This window comes from Gracilinanus agilis, chromosome 6 (genome assembly GCF_016433145.1).
Source record: "Gracilinanus agilis isolate LMUSP501 chromosome 6, AgileGrace, whole genome shotgun sequence".
Classification (NCBI taxonomy): Eukaryota; Metazoa; Chordata; class Mammalia; order Didelphimorphia; family Didelphidae; genus Gracilinanus; species Gracilinanus agilis.
In genome coordinates, this window is record NC_058135.1 from 111,028,352 (window position 1) to 111,055,587 (window position 27,236).

Consider the following 27,236-nt stretch of genomic DNA (forward strand, 5'->3'; position numbering starts at 1 on the left):
AGGCTGAAGTCAAAGTCTTCAAAGCCTAAATCTTAAATTTGTTTTAATAAGATCATTTACTTCAAGATCAAAGCACAGAGAAAGAGCTGTCCAGTAGTTCAGTTCCTGAAATTCCCCTCCCCTCCCCTGTTCAGTTCCCCATTCAAACCTGAGGAAGCTATGCTACAAATATCCTTTTAGATACTTCAGCTTGATAATTAGATTGAATTTATAAACTGGATTGACTCAGAAGACAGACAAAATCATCTTCATTTCCTTACCTGATGATTGCAAACATTGAGTTAAAATTCTTGCACTCCCTACAGTGTAATGCTATCTTGATGAAATGTTTAATCGTCTTCATCCTCTTTAGCTGGTTGGTCTCCCGTAAGATTTCAGATGCTACCCAAAATGTTTCCTGGTTAATAACTTCCTCAAATTTTTTTAGGTTTGCACAGCTAGTTTTTGATTTGAGCTTAAACAAATCATCAATGTATTCTGTGGGTTCGATGTTACGAAAAAGTTCAAAATTCCGCATAGAGAGTTGCGTAGCGACTTCAACGGTGCTGAGCTGTAATAATGAAATCTGACTTTCTCGCAACAACTCCTGGGCATCTTCATCTGAACAAAGGGTTTCTGTCTCCATGTTGTTTTTCAGATAATACCTATGTGAAACAAAATGTCAATGCAAAAATCTTTGGAAAGATTAATTCAGTAATTTATGAAAGGATTCCAATGAAAATTCATCTGGGACTCTTGACAACAAGGTCCAACTCCAGAAGTAAATATGCCCATTTTCTCACCCACCAGGAAATGGTGCCTTATAGACACTGGTAACAATTTTTACTAATAAGTCAAATTGAATTTCTTTTGCAATTACCCTCCTTCGCCCCATTTCTTTTTCCTTTACTTACTTTCCTCTATTACTTTCTCTCCTAATGTAATTGAAAGTTATTCTCATTCAAATGAACCAAGGTTAAGGGCTCTGGGAAAGGAGGCAGGAAAGCTTTGGAAGTGAATCTCCATGGGCCTCATTCTAGTTTTCTCAGCTGGAAAGAATGTTCTGACCATAGGGTAGTAAACAAGATTTAAAGCACTTTTCCTTGCCTTTGCATCCAAAGCAAGAGGCATTCTGGCACTAGGATTTTCTTTGAGCTCCTCTATTGTTTCCCCTTTTCTCAACTGATGAATGAGAATGAAACTAAGATCTCCAAGGAGTATTGTACAGAGGGGCAGGTAATTATCATCTCTGCCTCAAAGGCCAGAATCTTACTATATGACAATAGGCAGAATTTAATATGAATGAATTTCACCTGAGATGAACTCAGGTTTATTTTATTTTATTGAAATACAAAGCCTCTATAGTATAGATTCTCTAAGGACAAGAAGATAGCAAATCTTCAATGGCTTGAGAACAAACCTCTAAGGAAGGTGCAGCAAGTTCTTATTACACCAATTAAAATAATGTATATGAAGCCCTTTGTAATGTACAAGGCCATATCAAAGGTCAAGTATTATTATAACCACCCCCATTATTTAAGTGTGGAAACTGAGACTCACATTAATTATCTGACTAGTTATTAATAAAGCTAAAACTTTGGATTTCTTACTTCTAGGAATTCTTTTCACTCAGCCATATTTCTTGTTTCCTTGTAGGAATTTAGCTGAATGCTTAGCTTCAGAAATGACAGGGTTAATATGTCATATTGTTAAAAAATGAAACTATTCATGTGTTTCATGGATTTATGAGACAGAAGTTTTCCCAGGGCACTTTCCCTAAAGAGAAGAAGTGGATATGGAATATTGGGTGCCCTTCTTGGATTATGCATTGAAATCAGTCTTGCCATTTGCACATTTTCCCAGGGCAAGTAATTATTTATGTCAAAAGAACACCATAGAATGTGCAATTGATTTATTTTATTAGTTATAAAACAATTCCTGGGGGAGGAAGGCTGTTTAAAAAAAAAGAGGGGGAAGGGATAGTAAATATATTCATTTATTAGACTACTCCATTCCAAACATCTCTCTGAAAACTGGAAAGGAAGGGAATTAGAGTGAAAAGCCAACTCTATAATCATGGATGACTACCCTAAGTCATTTTGGAGCAAGTAAAGTAATTTAAAAATAACCCTTGAAGGAAAAAAAAAAGATATCATGTATTCTATGATTGTCTACCTTCCACTCAGTTGTATTCGGTCAGCCAGTTTGGAAAGCTGATCTGGGAGTCTTCTTTGTTTAATTACTCCCTCAGGAGTAACAGAGACCTCACACAAGGAGTATTGATCAGGTGTGGCAGTCACAGCAAATTCCCTGATGGCCTGAATGACCACTTCCTTTGCTGTCGTGTCCTTGCTGATCATGATGTAGCGGCTCTGCTGGTCTGCCTTAAAAACCCTTAAAACTTGGTCTGGTAAATCTAAAGGAAAAAAAAGAAATACAGGGATACAATTTGGAGTCCACTGAAAAGAGAAGACCTGAAAACTTGAATAATGATCAATAATGCCATACTTTTTTTCTTCTTCCCTCAACTTGAGCTTTCCCTAAGTCATGACTTGATCTCTATGCAGATGAAAGATACACAAATTCTAGAATATTTCCCTGAAAGATATGCCAATGACTTCTAAGCAAGAAGACACACTTTGAATCAAAGTCAAGTAACTCAAGAAAGGAATGAAATTGTGCTTCAGAGGATAAGGCAAGGATCATCACGTCATTATCAAAGGAATGATGGTCATGTTGGCTCAACAAACTTAAATCATCCTAATGAGAATAAATATCTAAAGTACAAATCACTATTTTATTTTTCATAATATGGCCCACTACAATTTACTTTAGTTGATTCTATTCAGCATACAGTTAATACATCTACTATATACTGAGCACTATTGTAGACCCTGGGACTACAAAGATAAAGCAGGATATAGTCTCTATTCCCCAAACGCTTGTAGCCTAACAGGGAGGATGAAACAAAACACAAAAATAAAATACATATTGCTACATAAAAATGATCCAACTGGAGTTATATGGGAGATTTAAGAAAGGAGATATTATTTATAGCCTGAAAAGGTATTATCAGGATACTATAGGCTAAATACTGGTGGTGGTGGTGGTTGGGGAAGTTTGGAGAAGGTGGGAGGTAGAGGGAGGGTACATGAAATGATCTTCCTTCTGGGGCAAAGTAGAATAAAACACAAATAGGAGAGGGAGAGCCCTTTAATATGTAAAGTAGGGGATCTGGGATCTACAGAACCACAGAGAGTCTGTGAACAGACCAACAATTTCATGAACTTATATGAGAAAAGAATTACAGATTTATTTCAGTTGCAATCCTTTATTTCAATTGTAATTATATTGCATTCATTTTTAAAACATTATTTTGTAAAGGGATTTGTAGATTTCACCAGAATGCCAAAGAGGTCCAGGATACACACAAAAAAAGGTTAAGGATAACAGGTTATACTATAATATATATATATACATATATATATATATAAGGCAACAGGTAATACTATAATAAAATATCAATATAATAATGGAAGTCATTAACCATAAAATTAATACATAATCCTAGTAATCTAACTTATAATTAACATTTTTTCATCTTCTTCAACAACTAAATAGCTCTTAAGGAAAGGAATAGCAACATGATGGTATTTGAAATTTAATTTGGAAAAAAAAGAGAATAGTACTTAGAACCATAAGAGCCTGATATATATTTCCCCCTAAGAAAAGACATGATCATCTGCTTAAGAAACTTTTCAAATGAGCTAAGTTCTCTTATCTGTTAATACCCAAAAGTTCTTTTAAAAAATTAAAAGAAGGGATAGATAGTGCAGAAACAAAAGATAAATAACATAGTGCTCACCTGGAGTGGTATTGAAATCTAAAATGCGGTGATGTGACTGCAATAAATCAGGATTACTAGATGATAAGGTTCCACTGACAGGTAATGCCGTTGGGATGTGCTTTGTCTGCCGTAATCCTACAATGCTGTCGTCCTGAGACTGGCCAATTCCAATATCACTGAGCAAGAAATAAAATAGCAAATAGTATATCAGCAAGTTCAAAATGATGTCAGTTTTTATGAGCCATCAGATATGCCACATCCACTCTTGAGAACTAGAACAACAACAAAAATCTACTTGTAATAAACACATACACTTAATCCAGTCATTACATCTAATAGAGTAGTCTTTAGATCTAACAGAATTTGCAATTTTTCAGGCTATAGGACATGATGATTCTCTGAGAATGAATTCTCCTCAACCAGAAGGATAGACGGACACACACACACACACACACACACACACACACACACACACACACACACTCTGTCTCTCTGTCTCTGTCTCTCTCTTCAATAAATGTTATTATCATTCTAACTATTTAATACTACCAAAAAATGTCTGGTATTGGCAGCAAATGTCTCAAAATGACACAATAGTCAGGAAAAGGTATGGTTTGGTAACTGAGTGGAATTGACTCGAGGAAAAACTCATTAGAAATATCTGTTGAGTTTCAATTGGCAAACGAAATACTTTTACATCTGCTCACTGAACTGCTTTATAACTCATTCTATCCAAAAGAAATAAAGGATTTGAAGACAATTAAGAGGGAAGAGAAGATGATCCAGAAAGTCACAAATTAGTTTTCTCGAGTTATCCCTTAGGAAAGAAAGTATATTGCCAAAAATGTTAGTGTAAGAAATTCTACTATAATTCATGGACAGAATATACCTATCACTTTGCTAATTATGCACTGAAGAATAGCAGAGGGATGCACAATGAAACTTCCTGGATTCTGAAAAAAATTAAATCCACTGAAATCTTTTCACTTCACATCTCTGCCCATAAATAAGACTTTTTATTACTTTATTAATATTCTGTGGAGAACCAGGCAAAAATGTCTCTATTTCTAAAGACTTTAGCCAATTCCAGATAACTAGGGAAGGAAGAATGGCCCTGTATAATTTTTCTATTTGGGATCACACTATCAAAACCAATAAGAACATTGAATTTGTAGGTCACCAGGTATATTTCTTAGAGATTTTCCACTAATACTTGGAAATTAGGAAGAATTAATTAACATAAGCAAGAATCTTGAAGCATTATGTAAAAAAGTTAATCTATTAAGCTAATTTGGGACATATATTTTACCGAATGAGCACTTTATCAAGCACCTACTAAGATAAAGCTAAAAGAGAAGACAGCAGAGATGAGTATGAAAGAGGCAGGGCAGAGAGAAGAAAGTAGCAAAAAGGAACTCTTCATCTGATGCTGGCCCCCCTGTGACCATTGTTTCATCTGCTGCTTTATGGTTTTAAAGAACCAGATTATAAAGGAGATGTTGTTCAAATCCACAGAACTGCCCCTGAGAAGTAATGAATTTTCTGGGTTACCCTGGAAGGAATGTGAAAGCTGTACTGTGTGTGGTTAGGGATTGAGGGGCTAATTAAAAGGAAGAGGGGCTATTGGGGGAATAGGGAGGATTAGACAGAAAGCTATACCTTGATACAATGTCTTTAAAAGTTAAGCCAAAGAACAGTACATGCATAATATATTTTAGAATATTTCCAATAAAAGAGGGGGAAGGAAATCTGTATTTATATGACCATACTGTATGCCAGGCACTAAGAATTTTACAAATATCATCTTATTTGATCTTTACCACAGCACTAAGAAATTGGTGGTATTATTATCCCCATTTTACAGTTGTGGAAATAAAACAAACACAGGTTAAATGACTTGCCCATGGTTACACAGCTAGCTAAATTCAAGGCAGATTTGAACTCAGATCTTCCTGATTCCAAGCCCAGGGAGTGCTTTATTATCTACTGTAACACCAAATTACTTCAGAAGTTAAAATTAAGTACTCTAGTCATTAAAGAACACTTTAAAGTTCAATCTAATCTTTAATAATAAAAAAAAAATCTGAGCTACCCAGAATGACTTGAGCTTCTTCCTATAAAGTTAATTTTGTTTTAAAAATATTTAATATTATATATAATATTTAAATATATTATATAATTTAATATAATAATATATGTAATCATTGATGTTAATAATTAATTTGATATTGATAATACTAATATTAAATTAAAAAATTTATAGCAATTCTCTTTGTGGTAGCAAGAACTGGAAATTGAAGGGATGCCCATCAGTTGGGGAATAGCTAAGGAAGTTGTGGCATATGATTGTGATTCAATACAAGATGATGGACAAGTTAATTTTGTAATAATATGGAAAGACTTCCATGCAACTGTGAAGAGTGAAATGCACAGAACCAAGAGAATATGACATATTATACTCAATTATTTCATAATTATTTATGTAGTTTTATGATTTATAATTAATAGAATATTATATATAACAACAACTATAGTTTAAAGATTTGTATGTCTACCTTCAGAGAAAAAAACTGATCACTAAGGCAGTTTTAAATATATAAATATTATATCTTAAAAATTAAAATAAAAATTATATACATTTCATTTTTATTTTTCTAAATGCACAGATTAGACACAGGAGAGGCCCCCCACCTTCCCATATATCCCAGCAAAGTTTTCATTTTAAAAAGCCCAAATGAGAAATCCACAAAACAAAGCTGTTTTTTGTTTGTTTGTTTGTTTTTAAATACTCATGATTCCATTGGTACCAGGAATTTGAAGTTCAGAAATTCCCTTTTCCAATGCAATCTACAATGGCCCTGCAACTTATACTCTTAGAAGGCTGATCAGAGCATTAAAAAGTGAAGGGATTGGCCCATTCTCACAGCTAGCATTGTATAGATGGGACTTGACTGACTCTAAGGCCAGACCCCTAGTCAGTATACCAAGATGCCATTCTAGTCACCTTTAACTTTAGAAAAAAAAAAAAGGCACATGAGTGAACTAACTGGAGGGGTCGGGATGGGAGGGTTGGGAAGAGAGGGAAACAAATGATTTATTTTCTTTATCTCTCTAGTGGCTGTCTCAGAGATGAGATCTAGGAATACATCAACTCTGCTAATGTGAACACTAAGAATTCACCCATGTGTCCATAAAACTATTTGAAAGTTGCTCCATACTTCCTGATACAGATTAGGGTATCATTTGTGTAGAAAATTAAAACCCTGGCACTTACTTATATGGTTTCTGTGGCAAAATACTGATCCGAGTCTTGTCGAGGATCTTTTTGAGCTTGTTCCTTCCCCCCACCGTGTTTGCCTTGCTTTTCTTATTCACTTTTTCGAGTCCTATCACCTGCTCCACATCCACTGCAAGGTCTGGGATGGAGTAGCGACTGGCCTTTTTAATGTCTCCGATCTTGGGGAGATGTGGGGCACCATTTCTTTTCTCCTCTGATAATCGTGTTAAAAGTTCTTTAAACACTGTAGAGAAAGGAACAAAACCCAAACCACATCAGCTGTGAGATCTCAAGCCCTCATGCACAACTCCTCTGGGAAAAGGTAACATGGCTGGGGAAGATGGTTGGCAAGGATTCGAAGGAAACAGTAACAATTCCATCCTTATGAATGGGTAAGGTTAATGCTATCCAGTGCTATGCTGCTCTCTCTAGGCTAATGCTACCTGGGGCACTATTACCCAAGGCAGGACCCTCTCGATTTGGGACCACTTAGCCTTTAACACAGGAGCGGCACATTTCCAATATTCCTTAGGAAAATAAATACATACTCTCACCATTTTGCTCAGTTCAGCATATTTCATATACCTTTTTATTCTAGGCTTTCCTACAGGCTGTTCTTTAAAAGTAAAGCCATGAGATTTGTTAGCATAAATGGAAATCATTATGGTAGTTATGTCTGAAAAAATCTTTAGAAGAGTAATTCCCCTCTTTGTTAAAAAAACAGAACAAAACAAAAGTCAAAGATAATTTTTTTTTAAAAAAAAGTAAAAGGGGACATTGGGAACACTTACCAAATAAATTGGTTTTCACAGTGATAGATAAATGTGTATTATTTCTCAGAATTTCCATAGCTTTTGCGAGCTGAATGTTTTCGAAATTTTGACCATTTACCTCTAAAATCTGAAAATAAAATGATAAAATGTATCATCTGTGATCCTACAAGCAAATACATTCATTTAATTAGGAAAAAAGGATTCTGATATTCAAGCTAAAGTTCATTTTAGCATACCTGGTCCCCACGCTTCAAGCCTGCTTCTGCTGCTTTGCTACCTGAATCCACGCTATCCACAAAGATACCGAATCCCTTCTCAGAACCTCCAAGCAAAATGAAAGGCAAAGGAGCTTCCCGCGAAGGCTTTGTGAGTGTCATCAATCTCCGCTTGGCTTTAGCTGCACAGGCAATATTTAATAGCCTCAGATGTCCACCCATTTTCTGCAAGAGTTCAAAAGAGGTTGCATAAATGTAAAGAGATTAACTTTGCTGGCAAAAAAGGAATACTTGAAACAGTCATAGGAAAATCATTCATCTCACCTCTCTCTCCAAATTGTTTTCAAACTCTTCTAGAAACCGAGTCATGGCAGGATCCCCTTCAAAGTCATTGAAGTGATTATTCACCCACAACAACACTACCCGTGTAACCTGTAAGTCAATTTATTCTTCAGTAAGTTTTCCTCCTTAATAAGTTTTAACATTATTCTCAGAAAAACCTCCAGATGCTCATTTTAAAATTTAACAAAATCTTACAGTTACTCAACTTGGAGTGAATACTCATTTATACTGTGCTCTAAGACAATGGTTCTCAAAACTTTGGTCTCAGAACTTATTTATTCATTTAGAATGGTTGAGGATTCCGCAAGATATTTTTTGTTTCTGTGGATTATATTTATAAGTATTTATAAGACTCTATTGGAAATAAAAATGTCATCATATAAAAAAATAAAATAAAATTTAACAAAAAGCCCATAAAATTTAACAAAAATCCCATAAAAATCCTTTCTAAGAACCATATTTTCATGGTGGAAATGGTTTGCCAATTGTTTTTGATAGGGAAAGGGATTGCCTCTAAGTATAGACGATGAAGATGGTCCTGGGGAGAAAGAATAGATGGAGACCCCAGAGAGGTATAATATGCCCCTTTATGTTCTCCAAATCCAAAGGCACTGCTCTGATCATTTCCCTTCCTTCTTCAATCTTGACCCCATTATAGTTAGTTAGTTAGTACAACCTCTGTTGTTTCTGAGTCTCTCCCCCACCAATACCCCAATGACCATTTGTGTACCATAACTTGGGTATTTCTATTAGCTCCCTTTGCCATTCCCATTCATAAATTACTCAATATTCCTGGGTACATTTCTGTAAAACATTCACTGCAAATATGTGTTATCTAATCCCAAGCAGGCTCTAGCAGTTATATTACAATGCTTTTAGTCTTCCCCGATCAATTATTTGACACTTTTGGTGCAGCGGCTCCTCTACTCCCTTCTCTCTAGGACTTAATGCACCATTTTTTCCTTCTTTCCATTTCCTTCCTTCTCAATGAAGGACCTCACTTTCTACAATATTGCTCAAGTAGGGACTACCACAGGTTTCCTCTTCTACTCACCTCCCAATTTTATCTGCTGTTCTCTCTTCCTTGGCCAAGGGTAACCACTCTACTTGCACCTCAGAGTAGCTTGGCATCAATATTATCATTATGACCACCACAACCACAATAATGATGCTGGTGGTGATGATAGGGATCATTTCTTTAGTACTTGAAGGTTTATAAAATACTTTACAAATATCATCTCATTTTATCTTCACGTGCTGAGAGCTAGTTGCTATTATTATCTGATTTTCATAGACAAGGAAACTGAGGCAGACAGAGATTAAGTAACTTCCTAGAGTCACAAAACCGAAGCCAGATTTGAATTCAGGTTTTCCTGACTCCAGGTCCAGTGCTCTCTACACTACTCTGATTAGCCGTCCTCAACAATTTCTTTCTCACCTTCAATATCACCTTAGTCAACGGTTCCTTGTCTCTGCTATCTCAAAACCTAACCTGTCCACAGAAAAACCTTCATCTGACCCTGAGATTCCCTAAAACCATTACCCTATATCAACTGCTTCTCCCTTCCTTCTCTTCGACTCACTTCGCAGGTCATTGTGTTCTACCTTGAAAAAGTGGAGAGGAGGCTCCTTTTAAATTATCAGATATTCTCCTAACTCTAACGGCCTTTTTAAAATCTTGGGTTCAATTAATGGAATTTTAATTTAACTTGACTAAGCGTGAGACTATATACCCTACAATATATAGGACTAACATTTCCAAATGCAACTCCTTCAAACCGCTTTTCAAAATTTAAACAAAAAAGTGTTAATATTGTAGATTATTGTTTATAATACAGTGTTCTAAAGCCAGGGTCCTTAACACAAGTGTCACAAACCTTTGCTTTTTAAAAAATATTTTGATAACTATATCTCCACAATTCACTTCCTTAGTAATTCGAAGCATTTGATTTGATGCATTTGAGAACATCATTTTGAAAAGGGGTCCATAGGTTACTCTAGAATGTCAAAGACATCCATGATGGGGGGTGGGGGAAAAATAGGTCAATGACTTCTGTTCTAAAATGTTCCAGATTGGACTGTCTCCTAAAGTTTAGTCTCAAAAATTTAGCTCATTTCCATCCTAAGAATATTTGTGTCATTTGGTTAGAAAATCATCCAAAACTAGGAAAATGTATATTTTCTATACAGTTTATCTTAGAGATCCATCTGAAGTTAAATGGCACAAGAAATTTTATAGAGAGAGAGTTTCTTTTGTTTAGACATTGGATATTTAATAGCTGATGTAAGAATTGTTTTCCAACCTTATCCCTGAGGCTAGGGTCATTGAACCACTCCAATAACTTTTTCCCCACTTCCATTGGGCTGGACAGAAAGGTCCTGTAGGTCAGTAGGAAATCTTCTATAAATGTTGGATCCACCACTGAATGTTCTTCAACCAAATGCATTGTTAACCTTTCTGAAGTGCCCTGCGATAAAAAAAACCAAAACACACAATAATGGTCATACATGAAGAGGATCTTATATGCATACCAGAAACATCATTTAACTCATTAGCTTGTTTTTAGTCAGTTGTTGTTCAATTTTATCTGATATTCCATGACCCCATTTGAGGTTTTCTTGGCAAAGATACTGGACTGGGTTGCCATTGCCTTCTCCAACTAAATTTACAGATGAAAAAATTAAAGCAAAAAGGGTTAAGTGACTTGCCCAGAATCACACAACCAATAAATGCTTGCATTTAGATTTAAACCCAGAAAGATGAACTCCAGGCTTGGTACTCTATCCACTGCACCACCTAGCTGCTCTAATGTATTAGCTATGTCATCAAATATACAAAGGATTCACTAATAACCGGCATGATGACTAAAATACAAGTCATCAGTTTCAGTAAATTAAAAATCTAAAATTGCTGGTCACCAGAGATGAAGTCTATATTTTCTGTAATTTCTCTATTTCCTATATATCCAGTAATTTCTATAAGAACATGAATATAAAACAGATTCTTTACAACAGTAGGGTCAAACTCAAATAGAAATGAGGGCCATTAAATTGCATAAAAATTCCTGCAACTCACATGTTAACTTGAAAAATACATATTCTCATTATCTATGTTCTAATATTGCTTTGTGGTGTGCTTCTGAATTACATTTTAATCTAATTCAGTGTTGTGGGCACAGCCCATGTTTGATCTCTCAATTAGAAGAAAAACTCTTTTAAAAAAAAATTCTTACTTTCTATTTTAGAATCAATGCTAGATATCAGTTCCAAGGCAGAAGAATGGTATAGGCTAGGGAATTTGGGTTTGGTGACTTGACCAGGGTCACCCAGCTAGGAAGTGTCTGAAGCCAAACTTAAACCCAAGACTCCCCCCATCTCTAGACCTGGCTTTTGACCCACTGAGCCACCTAGCTGCCTCTGAAGATAAGCTCTTAAGCAGAAGAACTGCCATTTTCTTTTTTTTTGTTTTGTTTTTGTTTTTGTTTTTTTTAAACGCTTAACTTCTGTGTATTGGCTCCTTGGTGGAAGAGTGGTAAGAGTGGGCAATGGGGGTCAAGTGACTTGCCCAGGGTCACACAGCTGGGAAGTGTCTGAGGCCAGATTTGAACCTAGGACCTCTCAATCCACTGAGCTACCCAGCTGCCCCTGCCATTTCCTTTATATATCTTAAATGCTATTTTAATTAAAATTAAATAATGCAAAGAATACAAAATCTTAGGCTGATCTTAAATATTGAATATAATAACTTGTAAAATTAGTAAACTTGTTTTTTATTTCATTTACCTTGATGACAATGTGACCTTTTCTTGTTCCAGTACGATCAAGTTCTCTGTGTTCTTTCACCATAACTATCTCTCCTTCCTCTTCTACTTTTTGCATGTTCTTTTCCACCTGGTTGAGAATGCGGCAGTAATCTTGCTGAGCTATGCAGACAAACTGGAAGGCAGAAGACATTAACAAGCATTTATTAATTAGGAGTTTCAAAGTGTTTAGGTAAACTGACAATACAGTTTTTAAATTATTTAGATTAGAAATTCCAAGAAAGGGTACTTTACACAAATAGAAAAAATAAACTTGAATAGACTTTTCCATTAATTACCTTGGGTGCCTGTTTTATACATACTGATTTTTTCTAACCTCAAGAAAACTTCCAATAAGAATTCTAAACAAGTATTTTAAATCATTATAGAACTATGTAAATGAAAACTTTCTGTAGAATTTCATTTGCTCACTATTTCAAGATTCCTTTTTCAAGACTATAGCTAATTTGTACTTCAATTATATAAAAGTTTAAGGTGGGAAAATATAAAATGAAAATTTTTCCTTTCTGTTTAAATATGTTCCACAGAAATTCAGATGGTGATTTTAGACCCCACAACAGCATTTTTCAACTTAAACTATGTTGGGGATTGGGTGAGAGCATAAAATCCCTTAAATGAACTATCCTTCCTTTTGCAAAGATTAGTAGCTATGGGGATGTGTATTAGAGGGTAGGAACTAGAAGGAGCCATGGATAGGGGCAACAGGATGAATAATAATAGAGGAAGGAGGGAAAGAAAGAGGTGGAGGAGGGAAGAGAGAGGAAGGGATGAAGGACATGTATAAATTATTTATATTTCTAATTCACATGAGATTTATTGTTACATATGCACATACATATTTAAGTGCATACATATATACATACATAAACACACATATGCTCATGTAGAGCTCTTTGATAACAAATATTGGTAATTGGGAAATACTGATCTAATCCATCTCTCCTCCCCAATTTCATTTTATGGAAGTAGAATTACTTGATGAAGGAACATGGAGTCCAGAACCTTAGTCTCCAGAGTCTTTCTTCTATGACTCCATACTGTTTCTTTTGACTCTTCATTAAATGTCTGACCCTATGCAAGTCACTTACCACCCTTTGCCTAGCCCTTACCACTCTTCTGCCTTAGAATTGATACTTAAAAGAGTTAAAAAAAATTTTTTTTAAGTTATAATTCTGTTTATAATTTTAAAAATTAAGATCTCAATTATCTTTTGGACATAATGTTTTAAAAAGGCATTCCTAACACAATATTTTACATAACAAATATACTATAATCTGATTTAAGTATATAGACTAAGCTCCATGAGGGACTGGGACTATTCTTCTGTATTCTGGAGTTTTATTTTGGTTTGGATAGAGGGAGCAACAGGTGAAGAAGCTGTGACTGCCCTGCTCTGCCTTACAGAGTTGTTTGAGGATGCAAAGGGTTGAAGTAATCTCTGCTAGTTCACATAGAAAGGAAGAAGTAGGTGTCAAAGGTGAGGTTTGAACCTACACCATACTAAATTCAAGAATATTGCACCACACTTGGCACACAGTAGATAATGGGCAATTATTTGTGGATTGACCAATTCAAACAAAAAACAAACAAAAACAGAAAATACAAATTTCAATGAAGGGGTTACATTAAAGTTTAAAGATTAGATAATTATACATTTTAAGTAATACACATTTGGAACTACATATTTAGGTAACCTTTACAGAAAGTTTTGCTAACAGGCTATAAAACTCATATAATTTTAAGACTGGGCTATAAATAGTTTTGTCCCAAAGTCAATCCTTAAATAATGAAGAGTTGGCTGTGACAGATTCACTCAGGAATAATTTCTATCTTTTGCCAACTATAATGTATTTTAGGGGTAAGGATATAAACTATCCTAGAAATGTTTTTGGTAAGACAATAAAGAAAAACTACTAGTGGGATGAAAGTTACTTTAAGCATGTGGAATAACAGACCACTGAAAAGTGATAACTTCACTTGAAACCCCAGAATATTCTTTAGCAGGGTTCAAAAAATAAGTTTCTTCAATTGGACTAATTCTAAACTGGGAAACCATTTGAGAACTGAAATGGAGAAATTCATCATTCTTTACCAACCTATCAATAAGATATGAAGATTTGGGTTTAATGGCAGTATACTATAGTATACTGTCTCACATCGAACTAGTTATTCTTTTCAAAATTCACATGGCAGACAGTTTAATATTTTAAAACATTTCAAAATTATGTTTTTATCAAATAAAATACAAATATGTAAAAGTCATTAAAAATAGGTTGATAATCTCCTTGGGGTGATCTTCCTTTCAGAAGAATCAATAAAATCACTGAGATATCAAAAAACAACTCAAGGGATTGAAGAGGCTTTATTTGCAGATTACAAAAATATTTACTTTTAATTAGGTTTTGTAAACAAAGTAGTCAAATTGCCAATTTTTTTAAATGACTAATTGAATTGTTAAAAAATTAAAGTAAATGTTTCCAATTGCAGTTTCTGAGATGAAATGTTTTAATTTATGAAGACTATTTTAATTTTGAGCAATGTGAGTAATTTTGGCAGAGAAATTAAATTGGGTCTTCGTGTTTAGTGATTGAAATATAAATGGTTAAAACCAAAACCATAGTGGTTTCTAGGTAGTTTTTTTTTTTTTAATTGCCAATGATTACCTAATTTTCTATATAGCAACCTGCTAGAGGAGATATAGCAAATGAATTATCTCACCCTACCTTCTGACTTAGATTGAATAATAAGTACTGCTCCTAAGACAGAAGAGTGGTTAAGGGCTAGGAATTGGGTTTAAGTGATCTGCCCAGAGGGGTACATATCTAGGAAGTGTCTGTGCCCATATTCAAGCTCAGGACTCCCCATTCCCAAGTATGGGGTTCTCTATCCACTGAGCCACCTAGCTGCCCCTAACTTCATTACTTTTCAAACAAAAGCAGTTAACATCTCAACAAAAAAAAAAAAACTAACAAAAATGAATTACATTTCTATTTGCATTTGAAATATAAAAATTGATTTTAAAAATAAGGTATTATACTTAGGTAAGAAGTAGTAATATATGAAAATATTGTTTGAGCTTGACTCTTGGTAATAAATTTGGATAGTTTCATTTGTTTGTGGCCAGTAAATGTTTAAGTAATTCCTTGATTCAAATTAATAATTCCATTTGGGAGTTTTGCTATACAGTTTAGTATTATAAAATTTTCTATTTTAGCACCAAAAAAAGATATGGCAAAATAATAAAATAAATTAACATTATAAATTAAGAAAGGTTAATTTATTTTATTATTTTGCCATATCTTTTTTTGGTTAATTGAGAGTTGACTAAATTTAGTATTCATTTCAAAGTCTCTCTTCCAATATTTAATATTTTTCTTTCCAATTTTTAATAAATTTTTCCAATCTTTAATAAAAATATTTCATTGTGTCCTTGTTATTTTTCTCATGATGCCCATTAACAAAGAAGTTTCTGGACAAATAAATATGATTATAAATTCCATTTCTTCTTGATCTAGTTGTTATCATTACCTCAGCAAATGGCCAGATAAATCTATATCTATGGGATTTTTTTCAATTTGTAATAAGTATGAACACAAAAATTTACAATTTGGCATTGCACAGCTCTTTTAATAACTAAACTACTATAAAATTAAGCTTAAAAAAACAATTCTTATTTAGATGTATTAAAAAGTATGATAAGGAATGAACTAGGAAAATCTTAAAATTTACACTCTGAACCAACTGATCTAATTAGAAAAGATGCTAAGATTGAATTTAAATATTTCACTGTATTTAATACTCTTATAGATCTTTTTCCAGTTCAAGATTTTATGGTAATTTTCTAGTCTGACACTACTCTCACTGTTTCAGCTTATCTTCGTTTTCATTGACCTTTCAGCCTTTATATTTGATCTGCTTCAATTCTTCCACAGTCAATATATATTTAATTGCTACTTCTCTGTTAAAAGACGTTGAAATGTTCACTCCAGTCTATAATTTTTTTTTTCTAGCTCTTCTCACTAACACCCTTTAGGAATCACTGGGTAACTAAGCCCCATTGTAATGAAGCTTCCCAGCTTCTCTTCACTATTTTAATAAATGTTCTCTCTACTTCATATACTATGTTCTTCCTACCTTTTTCATAAATGTTAGTGAATAAACCATAATTTTTACAATCTTAAGACAAAGATCTCTTTTCTTATGTAATCCTCTTTTACTGATTTGCACCAAAACTAACTTTCTTCACAAGTTCTAGAATGTTCTGTTATGGTCTAATATCTTGGGGGAAATTTTTAGCATACAGATCACCATTTTTTAACCTACTTATAATTATTTCTTTTAATTCCCTTTCCCCCTTCTTGTAAAGCTATGTACTCAAAGATATTATTAGCAATTCTAGATAATCTTAAAATATTCATTTATCCATCACATTTCTGAAGAATTCAAAGCATTTTTGATAATGTTTATTTTTATATCTATTCTCATACTGAGGCCAAACTCATCTCTTTAAAGTAGACTTTTTCTTTGTATTTCTAGCACCTGGCTCTGCATATAGTAGGCACCAAAAAAAAAAAATTGTTAAACTGAAAATGTGGAATTTTAAATCTTTATAAATGTGCCATGAGTCATTTGCAAAAAGGCCAAAAAGCACTGCTCAAGTTTCAGGAAAATCTCCTCAACACCAGGGCATACCTTTTTGCAAATAGGCATTTGGCAAAAGAACAATAGCATATGTTTCTTATATTTTTTTACCTGGCAATCATCCACTTTTGTTCTCATTACTCCTTTCATGTATTCCTTGTCCATGGTAGGGGAGACACCAAAACTGTTCCCCATACATAAAATCTCTGTTCTTCCATCTGGATAAGTCACTTCCACTGAACCATTTAAGATTACTGACCAGGAGTCCAGCTAAACACAGAAAATGAAGAAATTACAAAGATGACAAGAATCGTCATTTTCCATGGTAGTTGTTATCCCTTTTCCTCTTCTATTGGCCTCTAAAATTATAAGCCCAAAAATCATTTCAAATCCTCCCAACTTGGGAGAGTGTGAAACAAATCCCAACAATCAGTCGGTGTAGTAGTGTCTCAGAAAGAATATTTTTCATTCTGTTAGAAAAACATTATTTTTGTAAATAGCTAGAGGCTGGAATGTTTCTAAAAGAAACAAAATTTATTAAAACATAAAATGCTCAAGATAAGGTAACTATAAATCTTGAAAAAATGAACAAGTAAGAAAAATTCTAATGTAGTTCCTTGAATGGTAGAAAAGAATATTATCCTGGAAAAAAGATGGGGGTGGAGGAGAAGGACAGGACATATATATAATAATTATATTACATATAATTATTATATATAAATAGTGTCCTCATTATTCAGTACTTAAGAGACAACTGTATATAGGGGCAGCAATGAGGGAAAAAAGACAGGATTGGGAAGGAGTAAAGATCCTTATTATTTGCTAGCTTTAAATGCTATTATAATGGTTGATTTTGAGAAAATACTTTATCCTAATTTAAGGAAAGTTTTACTTACCTCTTCTCCATCATTTAATACTATAGTTCCTGCTCTTTCTACCACTGCAAAAACCATCACAGCACAGAGTTCTCTTCTAACAGACATAGTCATGTTTGCAAAAGCAGGTAACTGATGCATAAATTCCAAAAGTTGTTCTGAAAAGCAAAAGATAAAAACAAAAAAAATTTTAATTTTTAAGCGATGAAATGAAAGATTTCATTAATGACTGTTCTAGCAAAAAGGTATTTTTAGGATTGTTTCTTTTCAGTCCTGGCTCTGCATGTGAGCACAGATCAAATCTGAGAGAGGGAATAGATCTCAGAAGCTATCCAGTCAAACTCACAGCTGAACAAGAAGACTTTCAAAATGATGTTCAATGAGTGGCCATCCCGTGTTTGCTTGAAGACTTCTAGTGAAGGCAAGCTTAATATCTCCCAAGGTAGCTGTTACCAGGTTGGAATAGATCTAATATTACTATGTTTCTCTTTAAATCAAACAGAAATTTTCCACTTTGCAACTGACACCCACTGGTCCTAGTTTTGCCCTTTGTGGCCAAGAATAAAAAGAGAATCCTTTCCTTACATGGCAGTTGTTGAGATACATAAAGAATTTTCCATATTTTCCTGCCTTTTCTAGTTTAAACATTCTCATTTACCCAAGGCATATCCTTCCCACCCAAAATGGAACGGTGAACAATGGTCAAGTCATTTCCATCATTGATCCTAAATAGAATGTTAGATCTATTCTTCTCACCATCCTTGTAATTTTTTGCACAAAAGTACCTCTCTCTGGATACCACATCCCTTTACTATTCTATAATTAAGGGGCATAGATGCAGTTCTCAAATCTTCCAAAAGGTACACCAAGTCTTGTCCTAAATATCATTCAGGTATTTCTGTCTGGTCTTGAGATGGAAAAAATATTTACTTTTTAAGAAGTCTTTCAAAAGTATTATCCATTAGATGAAAAGTCAAGTTGCTTCCTTCTCCCCAGTTCAATTCCATTCATTCAACTTTTCACATCAAGTTATTTATTAAAAATTAAAAACATTATTTTGATAGATGCTGAGGGAATGATCATGAACAAATAATTTAACTTTTCCGATTTTGTCTTATTGGTAAAATGGGGCTTATTTACTATCTATCTCAAGAGTTATGGGTAGGATAAAATTAAAGTATTTGCAACTATAAAATTATGTAAATATGAGTTCTTAGTATTCATTCAACCTAATTATAACATTCCAACTAATGGAGCAACTAAATTATCCTGGATGAGGAAAAACACCAAGTATGACAGACAGGTAGCAAGGAGGTAGGAGATTATCAAGGAAAGAACTGGCAGAATTTTGATAGCTTCCCATAATTAAAAGGAAAAAAATGCTTACAATTATAGGATGAGGAAATATAAGGGATGAAGGATTTAAATGTATAAATATTCATTTTAATTAATATTTTTAAAAAACAAAATTCTTTTATCTGTCTTTCTTTTCCTCTCCTCTCTTTCCCTCTGTCCTCCCTACTCTTTCCTTTCCCTCTTTTTTTTTCTTTTATGACTTTTTCACCTTGATTTTTGCTAACCAAAGTGAAGGATTCCTACTCCAAAACTGTTTAAACAAAGAACTCGTTGAAATAAAATCTTTGGAATGAATAAGCACCTGCCCAATTACCTAAGAATTCAATAGCAAAATTGCAAAAGTATTTAACAAAATATATCAACCATAATTCCAAACTTCTACCATATGAAAACTCTAGAACATACTGATATGATACCTATATAAATAGGAAGAGAGAAAAATATTCTAAAATTAATAATAATGTGAAAAAATAAAAAGTCTCAGAATTATAAATAAACAATAATATAAATGAATGAATGAATTAGAATTATAAACAAACAATAATATGAATGAATGAATGAATGAATGAATGAATGAATGAATGAATGAATAGGAAGAGATCCAGAAGGACTTCTGGGAATTACAGAGAATCCTAGAGAAACCCTAAAATGACTGCAGAGAATGCTACAATGACTTTTTGTACCTCAATGTCATTCATCACATGGCTTCCAGGCAATTTCCCCATACATAGATCTATCTCATCATGTCACTCCTTCGGTAAAAATTTTGTAATTTCCCCCAATTTTTTTTTAAATCCTCCTGTTCTTGGGATTCAAGGTCTTTCCAAATGAAATGCCACTGAAACTCTAGCTTAATCATACCTTACTACCCTCTATACACTCTCTGCTGCAGCCAAAATATATTAAATACTAGGCTTAATGGGTGCTCCACGGTTTAATATTTTAATATAGGCTACTGGATGGCATAGAGGATAGACAACAAAGCCAGGAGACCAGAAGTTCTGGATCCAATCTTGCCTCAGGTAGACACTGGCTCTGTGACTCTGAGCAAGTCAATTAAACTTTCCCAGCCTCAGTTTCCTCATCTGTAAAATGAAGGCATTAGATTCAATAACATCTAGGGTCTCTTCCAGCTCTAAATTGATTGATTCCATGTTCCTTAGAGGATGGCAACAAATTTCAAAGATAGATGATTTGTCAATATTGGTACTTTTCCCAAAAATTCATACTGCTAATTCTTTAGCTCTGTCTTTGAGAGCTGTTATACTCCAAAACTTATCCCCCTCTAGTTAATCTACTAATGCTACTCTTGAGAATTAGGTAGGCTGGTCCCTATTGGACAGAAATACCATCAGGTTCTACTTTCCAGGTTAGGAGGACTGGCCAGATCATATGCTGCCCTCCCAAACACTTCAAAAACTTCAGGTATAAGAATGCCATGATTAGGAACCTCAATAGTACATTGGAGAGGGGTGTAAACAGTCCTCTCTAAATAAGAAACTGAGAAAATATGTAGATTTACAAAGTGGCTGGACTCTGCTTGGTCCAATGATACCAATTGGGTTAACAATTGATCACTGATACTGAAGTCAGCTAAATGAATGGAGGTAAAAAACGTAAATCACCTACACCCCTTGGCCAACACTGGAAAAAGAGTGAGTTATGGATGAAGGCTCAATGCAATGGATTAATTGATAGACTTGAAGATATGAATTCGAATCCCACTGTGTAGGGATGAAGCTACCCCCAGCTCCAACTGGGAGGCCCAAGTGATATTGTTTCAGGTGAAACATCCATAAAAACTTAATGAAGCTAATACTTTTTCTTGGAAAGAAAAGTGGAGGAGGGAAGGAAGAAGTAATTTTAAAATGACCATATCAAAAACTAGCCTTAATGTATCTGCATTTCATATCAAAGTAGACAAAAATTAAAGAAAGGCTAAAAGAACAAATTTACAACACTGACTGGGCAAAGGATTTCAAAAGTAAATTTAGTTTTATTTTTGGAGAAATGGGCTATGAAATATTTCCAAATCTCTTTTGGTTCTATTATACATTATATCTTATGCTAAATGGCTATCATTTAAATGATAACATTTACATATTCAAGTTTATATTCGCAAATTATTTAGTCTCCTGAAAATAATTTACATTTCATAGAGCTTTAATTCACCATAGATAATGATGTGAGAAAATTAAAATGAAAAATAAATAAGAGAAAGTATAGTATAGTAGAAAGAGCTTTGTAGATCTGGAGCTCCATGGGACCTTAGTAGTATCTAAGCAACTCCCTCTCAGCCCTTTCTATTTTACACTTGAGAAAACTGAGGGTCAAGGAATAAATGTCCAGGGCAGTGGAATTTGCATTTAGTTCTTCTGACTCCAGAGCCAATGTTTGTACCAGGCTGTTTCTCTTTAACTATAAAGTAATAGGTCTGCTACTCTATTTCACAGGGTTATTGTAAAGAAAGTTCTTTGAAAACTTTAAAATTATATATAAATGTGAGTTAGACAATAATAGATGGCGTATTCAATCCTTCTTTTGGTGATCTGTGGACAGCAGCCAATTTCCAAGTACCAAAGTACAAGGTTTAAATTCCTCAGAATGATAAAGAACCTAAAATCTATACATAGCTTTAGAGCCCACGTCTTTCTCTATAACTAGGAAAACACATAGATGATCTTGGAAAATGATAAATCAGGGGAAAGAGTTTGTTCATAGGTGATGTTCTAATTAAAAAAAAAAGATTATTATCCAATAATATTACAGGAGGAAAAGAAGGTGAAATATATATATGAATAGTCTAGTATTATAGAGAAGAATGGTAAAATTAATCAGATAAATAAATTTATATTTAATTGTTAATATGCAATGGCAGTTATGAAGGGGGAAATTTCTCCAAAATAGCTATAATTCGAGTTACTTTTATTACCTGTCTTTAAGTTCCTAATATCTACATATAGCATATGTTGGCAGATTTCACTGAAAACAAATAGTTTTATCTGTCTGTCTGTCTCCTTTCTCTCTCTGCTTATCTGTTTCTTTCTCTCTGTCTCTATTTGTGTGTCTGTGCCTGTCTGTCTGTCTGTCTCACACACACACACACACACACACACACACACACACACACACACACACACACACAGAGCTAGTATTAGTATTTATGGAGTGCTTAATGGCTTACAAAGTGCTTTCTTCACAAAACCCTTAAGAAGTAGATGGTATAAGAATAATCCCTGCTTTAGGAAGTCAGGATCTTCTGTGGCTCAGAATGGTTAAATGATTTGATCAAGGTCTTAGAGTTGGTAAATAGAGAAACGAGGCCCCAGAGACACAAGAGTCCTGAATCCCCATTTCTAATAGAGAAAGCTCCCCCTGAAGTTTCTTTACCACTTATTCTGCTCCCAAGTCACAGACCCACCAAATACTAAGACTATTGATTTCAAACTAGAAAGGACCTTCATGGACACTGAAGGCAACCCACATATCTTACAGGAATCTAAGGCTCAGAGAAGTCAAGTGATGTATCCAGCATCATACAGCTAGCTGATCAAGTACCTAAGGCAGAATCAGAACTCAGATGTTCCAGACTTTAAGCTTAGGGCTTTATCCAGGAACTCTACCAAGTTGCCTCAGAGGCTATAGTCTATTCTTGGAACCCAACCCAACCTATAGGAAGGACCTCAGCACATATCAGATTTCCAGAAGAATCACTCTCCCTGAAAAAGGTTTCTCAGGATGCAGGTAAATTTATATGGATGGGTAACAAAGTTGCTTCAGTTCTAAGATGCCATTTTTAGTGGCTCTTCCCAGAATTATGGGATTCACTGGCCTAACACAGAAGATGTTCTTACACATTTGTTATCAGTATAGAATACTGTTGTGCCTCTCACCAGCTCCCCTTCAGCTCTTGGGACTAAGAGGGTATCACTGCAATAACAAGAACTATAACAATATCAACAACCTAATATTAGATTTTCAAACAGTAGAAAGGGACCAAAAGGAGATCTGAGAACAAAGACAAATTTCCCATACTTGACAGCTTTGCCTGGTAATTCCCAGTTCACTGTTTTACTATTCACAGTATCAAAGATCAAAGAATCACAGAATTTGAGCCTTTTCCCTCAGAATTTGAGGGATCTCAATGGTCAGTCTATCAAAACACAAACACAAATGGAATTTCCAATGGCCAAAAAGTGATTATCCAGCCTCCAAGTTCAAAAGTAGTATCTTCTGTTTGCTGTTCAAAGTCTTTCCTAACTAAGAACCCTTCTACCATGTAAACTTCTAATGTCTTACTCTCTAACACATACTACCCGTGGATCCATCGACAATGGTCTCCTGGCTGTGCTCTGGACAAGACACTCCATTTCTAAGCTTCAGGCACTTTCTCTGGCTGTTTTCTATGCTTAGAATATTTTTACTTCTCATCTCTACCTACTTGTTCACGAGTTTCTGTTAATGCCAACTAAAATCTCATCTTAGAAGTCTTTCCCCTCATCTCTCTTAATTTTAGTACCTTCTCTCTCTTATTTCCTATTTATTCATATTTCTTGTTTGCTTATTAGCTATAACATTTATACAGCACTTTTGCATTTAACAAATGTTATTTCATTATGTATTCATTACAATCCCAAGAAGCAAATTCTTTTATTATTCCCATTTCACAATTGAGAAAACTGAGAAAGAAGGTAAGTGACTTGCCCATGGTCTCATAGTTAAGTACCTGAGGCAATATTTCAACTTAGTTCTTGCTGAAGTCAGACCCAATAGTTTATATACTGCATCACTTAGTAAGTTCTTTGAAGTCAGATACTGTCTTTTGCCTCTATTTGTGTACATAGGTAGTACCTGGAGCGCCACTTAATAAGACTTCCAAAGAAGGGGATACTATCATCTCTTACACAGCCCATTCCACTTCTGGACAGCTTTAATCGCTAGGAGGGTAGCTGAGTGGTACAATGGATAGAACACTAGTCAAGAAGACTCATTTTCAGGAGTTCAAATCTGACCTCAGACATTTACTGGCTGTGTGACTCTGGGCGAGCCATTTAAACCTATTTGCCTCAGTTCTTCACCTGTAAATTGAGCTAGAAAAGGAAATGGCAAAGCACTCCATTATCTCTACCAAGACAATTCCAAATGGGGTCATGAAGAGCTGGAAACAACTGAAATGATACCACAAGCACCAAAAAAACCATTACGAGAAAACTCCCCTCTGACATCAAGCTAATATTTGCCATAGTAACTTTCTTCTACTGTACCTCATTCTGCCTGAGGCTAAATAAGACAATTCTAATCCTTCCTCCTGAGGACAATCTGTCCAATATTTGTCTGTAGCTACCACATTCTCCCTTGAATCTTCTCTTTGCCAGGCTAAAACAAAGGGAAACTTACTCTTAGTAGAAGTATGTCTTAATGGAGAAATCACTTATAAGCGAATTAATACAATTACATTGCTCATAAGAAGTCTAGGAATCCTGGACGTACAGGGGGAAGGGAGGCTAGAGCCCTTCTAATCCAATCCCTTCATTTGGAAGTGCAGAAACTGTATGTCTTTCTTTGAATAACAAAAACAACAGTAATAAACAGCTGATATATCTTTTCTGATCCATGGAACTACAAATGAAGCATATATTTTTGTTCCATTCCACATGAGGAAACTGAGGCTCAGAGAGGAGTGTACTTCAAACTAGGATCTTCATTGATTCCAGGTCCACTATTCTTCCCATTACGAGCTCTGAAGTCTACTACTACTAAAATAGTGATCATTAATGGGTATTTAAAAGTATCATTAATATATTTTATGACATTTGTTTGCAGACTACTAAATAATACAAGCAGAATTTTAAAAATTAAGTTGATTTATATTCATTCAATTCTGTTCTGAATTTTTCATCTACGCTATTATTTAGTGTAGAGGCAATGCACCACGGTGGATAATGTAGCATGGTTTAAGCAAGCCAGGTTGACTTGAGTTAATCAAAGTTCTCCTTTTGGAATACGTAGCCTTTGTGCACCTGGGAACAATTTCAGCCTGCAGGGATCGAGGTAGGTGCTGATGTGCACCGGCAGAGGCAGTTTTCTGAACTGGGAGATCCATGTAAGAGTGCCATCAAAGGTCTGGTACCTATTTCCATTGTTTGTTATTATTATTAATTCATAATACATTCATGTTTTATATACTTAATAATACTAACAATTCCTTACAATTGTATAATGCTTTGTCAAAGTGCTTTCTGCACACACATTATCTCATGTGTGGCTATTTCTAACTTATATGTGAAAAAAATAGGCTCAAAAAACCAAAACAAAACCCCTAGACATTTGCCCTAAAATCACCAACTATTAAGGAGCAGAGTCTGAGCCAGAACTGAGACATTTTAGAGGCCTTCCACAATCCCTGCATGAGAAGATCTGTTACATAGTTTGCTGCCTGGAAAATGGATGATGATTAAACGCTTTAAACTCTTCTTTCACTCTTTTCGTCATGCCAACTTACCAATGTCATCATCTGTCCGGTCAATTGGGTCTTTCTCCAAGCAATCTCTAACGATATCCCTGCTCATCAAAGGATCTGAGGCTCTCTCAATGTCCTCTTCATCATCATCATCTTCTGAATCCACTGCAGTTTCTGGCAGCCCACTCAGGTCCATATCACCAGCCTCACTTTCTGTGGCCTGAAAAGATAGAATGATATTCATTTAGAACGCGATAATCCCTTAAAACTCAAATATTCTACACATGATTAAATGGACCCTTAAAAGTTATCTATATACTTATCAATTATCATGATAGACCAGCAGGCCCCCTTCTTGGATAAATTTTAAAAAAAACCTAATATAAGATATAACAAACAAAGGAAGGAGTTCACTCAATAGATTCCCATGTTTTAACTGCAACAGGATTTTTGCAATGTGAAGGTTTAGTTTAAATGGGTTAATATTATAATGATGAAACAGCATTGGTCAGGGGAAGAAGATATGGGCTCTGCTCAATTCCACTATCTTACTATCTACCCTAAGAAGGAATAATCCTGCCTATGAATATGGCTAGATATGTGACAATCTCTAAGTGCTCTAGACAACTGATAAGGAATGTAAACTACAGAAAAGATGCCAGTCTCAACTGATAAAAGGAGTTCTTCATCTGGGAATTTCCAATAGCAACAGCACAGGTATATTCCCCATCCCTATATCTTATGTAGGTTTTCTAAAGCAAAAATTACTAGATATTGTTTCTTTTAATTAAATGACGAAAAGTACAAATTATGATTTTGTAAATATAAAATTGGACCCATCTAATCTAACTCCCATCATTTTATGTGTGAGGAAACCAGTATTCAGAGATCTTAAATGGGTGGCCCAATATTATAAGGTGGTAACGGGTCAGAATTTGAACACAAACCCCCACCTCTAAATCCAGCTCTGTTTCCAAGACAATGGTGCAATAACAAAAACACTGGTCTTAAGAGTCAGAATATCTAGGTTCAACTTAAATCTCTGCCATTTATTATCTGTGAGATCATGGGTAAGGAGATAGAGATAGTAACAGAAAAGGACAGAGAGAGGTGGGGGGAAAGACAGACAGACACAGACAGAGAGACAGAGATAAAATTTTAGGATGAAAGATTCAACAGCCAAGAACATTATCAAAGAATGTAGTGTTTCAATGCCAAATACATGATATCCCAAAAATCTTATGGCAGTTTTAAGCTTTAAAGGCTTAATAGTGGGCACACACACACACACAGGCATTTTTAAGCACAGAAAGAAAAATCACACACATAACTTTTCCTATACATTACTCTCTCAGTGGAATCTTCACCACTGTCTTCAAGGTAGACAATGACAAGACTCATTCTCCTATTATATATGAGAAAATGGCATCTCTCAGGGAGGTTCACAGACTTGCCCATGACCCTAGGGCTAATAAGTATCTGAGTGAAGACTTTAACCCATATTTTTCTGATTTGAAATCCAACAACCATTCACTCTGCTCTATTATGCTACCCTATAAGAGATAACCTAGAAGGGAGAAGAGAAGATTTATTTCTAAAATTAAAGACAGTTTAGATGGATATATGGAAGGTGAACCTTACCAGCTAAAT

The 27,236-nt window shown here is 34.7% G+C and overlaps 1 protein-coding gene across 6 annotated transcripts in view; it reads right to left on the reverse strand.

Moving 5' to 3' along the window:
* The window catches only part of RAPGEF2 (Rap guanine nucleotide exchange factor 2), a 320,910-nt gene that overhangs the window by 23,388 nt on the left and 270,286 nt on the right, over window positions 1–27,236 (reverse strand). For 5 of the 6 annotated variants that reach the window (XM_044681464.1, XM_044681463.1, XM_044681467.1 and 2 more), the window contains 12 exons: window positions 25,629–25,806; window positions 17,792–17,928; window positions 17,007–17,165; window positions 12,217–12,369; window positions 10,737–10,901; window positions 8,416–8,523; window positions 8,113–8,316; window positions 7,895–8,003; window positions 7,101–7,347; window positions 3,845–4,002; window positions 2,155–2,395; window positions 261–644 (listed from right to left, as the gene is read on the reverse strand). In XM_044681464.1, the coding sequence (XP_044537399.1) occupies window positions 261–644; window positions 2,155–2,395; window positions 3,845–4,002; window positions 7,101–7,347; window positions 7,895–8,003; window positions 8,113–8,316; window positions 8,416–8,523; window positions 10,737–10,901; window positions 12,217–12,369; window positions 17,007–17,165; window positions 17,792–17,928; window positions 25,629–25,806 (2,243 nt within the window). Of the gene's footprint in view, window positions 1–260; window positions 645–2,150; window positions 2,396–3,844; window positions 4,003–7,100; window positions 7,348–7,894; window positions 8,004–8,112; window positions 8,317–8,415; window positions 8,524–10,736; window positions 10,902–12,216; window positions 12,370–17,006; window positions 17,166–17,791; window positions 17,929–25,628; window positions 25,807–27,236 lie in introns of those variants that run through there. The other variant, XM_044681468.1, reaches the window with a different exon arrangement.